Raw genomic sequence first — 9,297 nt, forward strand, 5'->3', positions numbered from 1 at the left:
CTACAAGGCTCTATATTTTACTACTCTAAAAGGCCACCATTCTTTAAGCAAATAAGTAATATAACTAAATAAAAACAACAAACATATGAACATAACATTCACGAAATTACATATAAAACAGTAAAAGAAATTTATGGACATTTTTATTAACAAAAAAAAATTATTTCTCAACTTTTAACTATTTTTTTAAATACTAATAATTTAATCTGGATAAAAATAACATACAAATTTAATCGCAAACAAAACACAAATCAACGTGGAAACACATTCAAGAAAACAAATATGCATGGTTATACGAGTTTAGACATAGACTAAATCCGAATACCTCGATTTATGTTTTTAGAAATGTCGGAAATTTGAAATTTTGAGCCCTAAACAAGGATACCGCAACAATCGAAGGCTTGGGTTGTATGCGGGACCTACACTCTTCACTTTTTGTGTGACGGGTGGGGCCTAATTGATTTTTTTTAAATTGAGGAGGGGGGGGGGGACCGCTGGAAAGGTTTTTTTTTTTTTTTTTCTAATGAAACCTTCTGGCGGTCGTGGGGAAGAAGGAGACTTTATAATTTAATAGAAAAATGCAGTATAATACTGCACTTTACTAAAACACAGTATTATACTACATTTTCCTTTAACGACTAAATTTTTGTTAAACTAAAACGTAATATAATACTGCGTTTTAGTTAGAAAAGTAACTTTTTTAACTGTATAAAGGTATTTTGAGTCCCAAATCATTATTTAGGTTTCGGACTCGAGAAGGGAGAGGAAAAGAAAAAAGGAGATGCTATGCTACTGATTGTATTAAATTATGATTAACTTATTAACGTAGTTATTTTTTTAAAAAATTTGGGAGTTTACCATAACGATCTTTCACTACTCTATAACTCCATAAGCCATTAAGGTTGTTAATCACACGCTCTGGTCCCATGACCATACCTCATTAGCCCGACTTGATTTTATGTTTCCTTATAACTCAAGCATACAATGATACGACCCTATAAAAATATATTACATTCAAGTAAGATCTTTATTAATATAAGTTAAATTATATTGATTTTACAATTCATATAACTTATATTTTTTCTTAGAAGTATTGTTGAAGGAAACGTTATAGTCACTGTCAATATAAGTAAATATATAACAATACATTAGTTATATTTTTTAATTAATTGATTACAAATTAATATTATTATAAATATTTTACTTATGATTAAGGGGGCACGCATCCCGCGTTTACCCATGGTGCAAGAAAAGGCCGCACTCTAAAAGGAAAGGGCATGATGTATGCAGCCTATCCCTGATGCAAGCATCAATGGTACCCGTATTGAAACAAATATTTTACTTATGATTACCTTATGTAAATGATTTATTTGTGTAAATATTTTTTCCACTATGATGTTTTTGTAAAGTCTGAGAAGTTCAATGGGGGAAAGCGTAGAACTCCAAAAGTTATCAATACCACAATTGCAAAAGAACACATATATAATTTGTTCCGTTAGAACACCAGATAGATATCGGGATAAGCCAAAGAAAACTCTGAACGCTCGAGAAGCAGAAGAAGAAGAAATGGAGAAGTACTTTGGGAACGCGTACCGGGGCGACCCGGGAGTGCCACACGCCGACCCGGAACGGTTCGTGAACATATGGATAGGGTCCGCTGCTTTCTCCGCCCTAACTTTTATCAATCCCTACATGTGGACTCTCTCCAATCAATACAAGTACTCACTTTGAATTGCCCCAACTGTCTCTTTTTTTTTTCTTTCATATTTGTTGTTAATTTGATAAAGTGTTAATGTTTATGCTGCTAATTTCTTGTTCTATATAGTCTGCTTACAAGCCAGGGTCTGTCGGAAACAGCCTATCCGCCCTATCGGGTAGGGGTAAGGTCTGCGTACACACTGACCTCCCCAGACCCCACTTTGTGGGATTTTACTGGGTTGTTGTTGTTGCTGTATATAGTCTGATTACAATATTTTAGGAGTAGCATCAACTTGTGGTTGTAAGAGTGATAAGTGGGAAGTTTAGGGGATTAGCAAAGTCCTATGTAAAAGCATTAGATGACTTGTAGTAAAAGTTAGGAAACAGGAAAGGGATAAAAGTTAGAAAGACGTGTGAGTTAGCGGGACGGCGAAAAGAGGGTTAAGATTTGAACCAAGTTAAGCGTATTAGGAAATGATCCCCAACAAGTTTTGAGAAGAGATAATACAGTCTAATAGAGATGCAAATGGTATTTGGATCAATTGCTCGATGCAAATAATGAGACTAACGTCACAAAACCTTTGCTTCACTTGTAAAATTAGGTTTGCAGAGATGCAATGAAAAATATGAAGGCTAGACCTGTTGTCCAGGACCCCAGGTGATTTTCTATATATATGTGTGTGTGTGAGGGAGAGAGAACAAAGGAGATACTCAAATTTGTGCTAACTATGATGGTATTAAATTTTATAGTTTATATGATGAGACTTTGGGAAAGAGTGATGAAGCATAGACATAAGGACATTGTAAGGGTAATTGATAACTAATTTGAATTTATACATTTAGATATGTAACCGACACTATTTTGGTTAAGAAAGTTGATGAAATTCATAGAAAAAGAAGAAGTATTTGCATAGGCTATTCATTGGCTTATAGAAAACACATGATACAACGCCAATAAAAGTCAATTGATAAGTGGTTGGGAAGAAATAATTTTGTATGAAAATATGTTGATATTATAGAAGTTATGTTGAAAGAGCAGTCACAAGTTTGAGATAGTAAAGGAGAGTAAGAGGAGTTTCCACAACCATGGGTTACCAGGATTCGCATTATCCCATATCCCGTTACCTAGTTATTGATGAGCTAACCAGTAGTATTCAAGATGAGGTCTCGAGTAGTATTTGCAGATGATGTTGTGTTAATTGCTGAAACAAATAAGAAAATCAAAAAATAATTGAAAATATGGAGAAACTCTCTAGAGAGAAATGATTTAGGATAAGTAGAAGTATGTACCTATAAGAAGAAGGCAGGTGAAGTAAAATTAGATGGGGCTATGCTGTCTAAATGCAAACTATTTCTTATGTAGGTGGTCTTTCAAGAGAATGACTTGATAGATAAAAATATTACTTGTATAATTAAAATAGGAGGAGGGCTAAGGGAGCTTTATGTAACAAAGTGCAAGAAAAGTTTCATATAACGGTTGTAAGAAAAAATTGTATATAGGAGTGCATGTACTAGAACCATGCTACTAACTAACCTTCTACTTTTCTAATTGCTCGACTACCAACCTTCTCCCCTAATCCTCGACCTCATGTTCTCCTATATAGGGTCATGTTTTAGGAGAGCTGAAGATGTGCTATTTTTTGTGTGATCACGTCTCACCAATTATTCCCGGTCTACTTCTGCCTCTCTTTAGACCTATCATTGCCAACTCCTCGCACCTTCTCAGTGGGGCATTTGTACTTCTTCTCTTCACATGCCCGAATCATCTAAGCCTCGCTTCCCGTATCTTGTCCACGATGGAGGCCATTCCTAAAAGTCCAGCATATCCATAAGCTGAAAATTATAGAGATTTAAATGTTATGATGGATGTATCTTACCTTATCAAAAAAGAATTAAGATGGATGTGCGCCCACTTAAGATTGGATAAACAAAGAAATGCTTATATCTAACAAAGGGTAGAAGACTACATGCAGCGTATATAGAGGATGTATGAGAGAGGTCGTATAAGATGCTTCTGTAAGATCGTGCAAAAATCTGCAAATTCGCTGGTCTATAGATAAGCAGTGAAGGGACTAATTGAGACACATATGAAGGGAAGCTATCTGAATAGACTTCCAGTCACTCCAAAATCAAAGCACATGCAACTAAAAACAGAGTGCAGTAGAAGCAAATGATCTATACTACAATGGACCTAGGATTTTAAGGTTACAGTGCTTCACTGCAAGAAGATGTATTGGCGAAGATGGGTCGGGTGGGAAAAAAAGTAAAAGGGAAGAGAAAGTAAAACAAAAAAGAAAAGAAAATAAAGAAAAAGAAAGGGCAAAAGAATGTTGTGTTTTAGGGAAGGGGGTTGGGTAAGAAGAGTGATAAAGATAAGAAAAAAAGAGTCTGATAAGAAAAGAAAAGAAAATAAAGAAAAAAGAAAGGGCAAAAGAAAAGAAGAAAAAAAGAAAAGAAAATAAAGAAAAAAGAAAAGGCAAAAGAATGTTGTGTTTTAGGGAAGGGGGTTGGGTTAGAAGAGTGATAAAGATAAGAAAAAAAGAGTCTGATAAGAAGTGTCTTTCATCCCAAGTCAAAGGCAATGGTTGCTCGAGCACCCATCGAACTCTATGTGAATCCACCCCTGAATCTATACAGGTGATGCCAACTAGTTGTTAATAAAGGTTTAGATGTTGTTACACTTACATACATTTCTTGGCCTTTTGAAGTGTTGTTAGACTTGCATCAGATTTGGTGTTGTCCCTAATCTTTATTATTTGGTTAGGAAATTGTGTCTGTCTAAGGATAAGGAGTTTATCTAGAGAACCTCTAGTCTTTAGACTTCTAATTTGCTTTCATATAGCGGAATGCAACTTATTTAGGATCAGGCATGGTTGATGGTTGATGGTTGAGTGATGTATCAACTTATGATGTAACAATTGAAGTATAGTGGATGTCCCTTTGGTGTCGTAAAAACTACAAGCGAGGTCTTTTTTCACCTTGTAAGCTCATTATTTTTTTTGGATAGATAGGTAATTAACCTTCAAAGGTGTTACTGATATCCTTATGATAAATAAAGGGGTTGACTTTACCTTACGGGTTTCTCTTTGAAGGTTTCAGTAAAAGATATTGAGGCAGTCTTTATAGCAAAATAGATATGAGCAAATCTATTCTTGATCAAGGGGTTTATTAACGGTTGTTTTATGCGCTCCATCTGACCCTTGTTCCGTCCATGTTGAGAAGTCCATAACATTGTCTGCGTTTCCGTTTAAGATATTCCAAAATGGAAATATCTGTTAATATAGGTTGTTTATTTAGGTTTCTACACCTTTTTAGTGGGTATACTAAGAATTAGTGTAACCTGGGGTAATTTGTGGAAACAGTCAAAGGAAGGTGTAATGCACACAGTAATGCCTCCTCAAAGAAGAAGAAGTTTGAACTTGGAGAATACTACACTAAAGGGATGGAGGAATAATTTTCTGTCTCTGTTTTCCCCCTTTTGGTTTCACCTTTCTGTTTGTTATCACATGGAGAATATTATCGTAAATCTACTTCTTGGTTTTCCTGCTCTCAACGGATTACACAAGGCAAAAGAAAGCTTGGTAAAGAGGTGGGAGATCACTAATTTGTGAATGATTTCTTGTGAGTTTTCCTGGATGGCATCGCAAATAGTGAAATATTTTTGTTTGTGCCTACTGGGCTTCTATCTTGTGGTAAGAGTGTAGTTCATGATGTGTGGTTTCGGTGCACGTCACGGGTTTGAATCCAGCCGTAGACAAAAGCCCGGTATTTAAGTGGAAAAAGGTAGAGGAGCGGGCCCACTATCCATCGAGTTTCGGACCTTGCGCTACTGGTCCTCACGGGATTTCTCGGTTATAAGAAAAATAGTGAAATCGGCTTATAAAGGATAAGGTAGAGAGAGAAGTAGAAAGTTGAGAATGAACGTGATTGTGGGCCTTTTACAGTAGTTCCTAATCCCATCGATTATCAAACTGTTGAATTGTGGGATACGACTTCCTAATCCCTCTAGCTAGGGCATAAAACCAACTAAGCAGATAACTAATTTACATTACAACAATCACATAATTACAATCAGCTCTATTGTTCCATTCTTCCGATCATATGTGCATGGACTACATCTTTTGTGTTTGCTATCTTATATTTTTGACAAGAACAACAACAACAATTACCCAGTAAAATCCCACAAAGTGGGGTCTGGGGAAGGTAATGTGTACGCAGACCTTACCCCTACCTCATAGGGCAGAGAGGCTGTTTCCGATAGACCCTCGGCTCAGAAAGACGGAAATAAAAAACAAGAAAATACAATTCATTAGTAATTCTAGTAGAAACCGTAATAGTAACATAAGCATAACAACCAAAAGATAAATGACATGCAATAACAGTAACCAGTATCTAAGGCCCGGGGCTAAGATAAACAACAAGGATAGTGTGGACTCAACATAAACTGCAAGCCATCTAAGATCAACCCTAATCCAACCCTGCCTCACCTCGGGTATGAAGTAAGGAAAGCTCTACTACCCCCTAACCTACAACCCTAATGCTTGACCTCCAGACCTTCCTATGAAATGCCATGTCCTCGGAAATCTGCAGTCGTACCATGTCCTACCTGATCACCTCTTCCCAATACTTCTTAGGCCGCCCTCTACCTCTTCTCGTACCCACCACTGCCAACCGCTCATACCTCCTCATCGGAGCATCAAGGCTTCTCCTCTGCACGTGCCCGAACCATCTAAGTCTCGCTTCCCGCATCTTGTCATCCACAGGGGCTACGCCCACCTTCTTCCGAATATCTTCATTCCTAATCTTGTCTATCCTAGTGTGCCCGCACATCCACCTCAGCATCCTCATCTCTGCTACCTTCATCCTCTGGATATGGAGGTTCTTAACCGGCCAATACTCTGCCTCATACAACATGACCGGTCTAACCACAGCTCTATAAAACTTACCTTTGAGTATCGGTGGCACTTTCTTGTCACACAAGACTCCAGATGCAAGCCTCCATTTCATCCAGCCCGCCCCTATACGGTAAGTGACGTGCTCGTCGATCTTTCCGCCCCCCTGAATCACCGACCCAAGGTACTTGAAGCTATCTCTCTTGGGATGACCTGTGATCCAAGTCTCGCGTCCCTGCCTACTTCCCTCGACTCAGCGCTAAACTTGCACTCCAGGTACTCTGTCTTAGACCTGCTCAATTTGAAACTCTTAGACTCGAGGGTCTGTCTCCAAACCTCTAACCTCTTGTTAACACCGACCCTCGTCTCATCAATTAGAACTATGTCATCAACAAATAACATACACCATGACACATCCCCGTGAATGTTGTGTGTCAGTGCATCCATCACCAAGGCAAATAAGAATGGGCTAAGCCCAGAGCCTTGGTGTAATCCCATAACAACCGGGAAATGCTCCGAGTCGCCTCCTACAGCCCTAACCTTAGTCTTAGCTCCATCATACATGTCCTTGATCGCTCTTATGTAGGCTACCGGCACGCCCTTTGCCTCAAGATATCTCCAGAGCACCTCCCTAGGGACCTTGTCATACGCTTTCTTGGTTTATTCTAGCAGGTCGTCTCTCTAAATGTTTTCTTATCTTTTTTCTTATTAAATTATGTTAACACATCTCTTTCTTTTGGGTGTCGTTCTCCATAACTTTCCACCTCTTCCAGCTAAGTGACATTCCTTTGCATTTGAACGACAAAGGAGCAGCTCATTAATGCTAAGTTGAAGTCCTAATCCTTCTCAATGTTTGTTTTCCTTCTGTTTTTCATTAAGAACAAAGCATAACATTGCTGAGTACAAAAGAAGGATTGGAGCTTCACCTTAGATAAAGCAAAACTATGAAAAATGCAGGAAATTTTGCAGTTGCTTCAAACATGAAAAGTGGTCATAGAGTTTTGCACCACTTCTAAAGAAAGGAAAATCACTCTCCCGCAAACTTGGTCTAGTGAGAGCTGTAAGACCTGGAAAATTTCTCGAGTACTGCTATGTTCAGGACGGCCGTATTAGAGCATGAAATGTATCTCTTTAGAACCATTTCATATTCACTAGACCAAAACCATACATGAGAACAGTAGAGTGCTTTTGTTAATCAGCTTCTTGAAGATTAGCTGTTTGATCTTTCATGTATTGCTTAGTATTACGGAAGGAGAAATAAAGATGGCAGACGTCTATATTTTTCGCAAAAGGGGGTGCAAAGAGGGTGGTTCTCAGGGAGACTGAGTGAAGGTGTAGTAAGGGTAATATGTGGCTCCCTTCTATTTCCCAAGTTCATTTTTCAAGAAAGTTCTTGGGTCATTGTTCTCCTCCTTAGCTCATCTGTTTATCACTTTACACTAACAGTTGTAAAGTCTTCAACTCTCGAGATCTAATAAAAGGTAAGAGTGAATAATTGATTAAGCATAAAGGCTAAAGCATAATCCCTATGTTTTTAACTGCCGCTTGATCATTTCTCTTAAACAACAACGTTTGGAGCTTCCCGCATGATGGTGCTTGTATAACGTTCATAATTTGTGATGGGGGCTCACTTATCCTTCTTGATCTCATTAGAGCTATTCTTCTGAGTTGTGGATGCCAGTATAGCTTAGAAACTTTAGTTTGACCTAGGTGCTCTCCACTATGGCTAAATCTGTGCCCCAGTAGGTGATTACATTTTGCCATGTTGGCCACCGATATTGTCAAGTAGTGGCTCAACGACACCCATACTACTGCATGACAGAGATTTCTAAAAATTTCCTTTTTGCTGTGTGTCTGAGCTTTTGAATGTGTTGTTATGTGCAGCTGGCATGACAAAGCCATGCTCTTTGAGCAACATCACTGGAAGAAAGCTCTAAAGAAAAATAAGGATTACGAATTTAAGGTACTCGATGCTTCTTAAGTTTCTTATGTAATGATGTTCTCCCTTATACACTATAGAGTTGTATAAAAAAAAAGATTGTTTCAATGTTTTTAGTTTATTACTAGGACGGAATTACTCGTTTCTTTCTCTCATTTGAGTTTTCATTAATTGCAGTGGAACCAGTACATGGATAAAGATGCACGAGACTCGTACTACTTCAATTGGCCTGTTTACTTTCCATAGGTTTCTCCAATGTATCAGCATGCTGGTGCTTTTTTTTTTTCCGAAATCTCTAGACAGGAAAACTATTGTAGCTTGAAATTTCTGTTGATACTATGAATTCAAACATTTTTCTAAACCTCGTACCGTTTGGTGATATTGCCATGTTGCTGCATGGCTGCTTCCCTTAGTTTTCTGTAGTTAATGGAAGTGCTTGGTCTTCTATTTGAACTTGAGATGACAAAAGCAGGTCGGACGATCCATGTCATAGAATTCAGATTATTTTCTTATAGAGTCACCACATGCGATGTGCAGAAACAGAAGTGAGTGGAGAATGAAGTAGTTGCTCTATTGTACTGGTGGGTTGCAGCTGATTGCATTGCTTGTGCTTCATAATATTAGTTTATCTTTTATATGACCCGTGTAAAAAAAATTTAATACTATAATTACAGGTAATTATCCATAAAAGGTGGGATTAGTAACCTGGAAAATCGGTTACTTGCTAACACATGGAGTACTAAAATATCCAAACAGACCCTAGGAATT

The 9,297-nt window shown here is 37.9% G+C and overlaps 1 protein-coding gene across 1 annotated transcript; it reads left to right on the forward strand.

Annotated features, from left to right (window-relative positions):
- The first annotated feature begins 1,407 nt into the window (after nucleotides 1-1,407).
- LOC104239601 (uncharacterized) lies at nucleotides 1,408-8,908 on the forward strand. The gene is made up of 3 exons (XM_009794281.2): nucleotides 1,408-1,718; nucleotides 8,475-8,553; nucleotides 8,707-8,908. Exons 1-3 carry the CDS (start codon nucleotides 1,423-1,425, stop codon nucleotides 8,773-8,775), a joined length of 444 nt encoding a protein of 147 aa, XP_009792583.2. The 5' UTR covers nucleotides 1,408-1,422; the 3' UTR covers nucleotides 8,776-8,908.
- Nucleotides 8,909-9,297: the final 389 nt, after the last annotated feature.

Source organism: Nicotiana sylvestris, chromosome 7 (assembly GCF_000393655.2).
Source record: "Nicotiana sylvestris chromosome 7, ASM39365v2, whole genome shotgun sequence".
Lineage (NCBI taxonomy): Eukaryota > Viridiplantae > Streptophyta > Magnoliopsida > Solanales > Solanaceae > Nicotiana > Nicotiana sylvestris.

Coding starts and splice junctions, on each gene's coding strand:
- LOC104239601 (XM_009794281.2), top strand. CDS start 1,423: ATGGGGGAAAGCGTAGAACTCCAAAAGTTATCAATACCACAATTGCAA. Junction 1,719..8,474: donor ACTCTCTCCAATCAATACAA/GTACTCACTTTG, acceptor TGTTATGTGCAG/CTGGCATGACAAAGCCATGC. Junction 8,554..8,706: donor ATAAGGATTACGAATTTAAG/GTACTCGATGCT, acceptor CATTAATTGCAG/TGGAACCAGTACATGGATAA.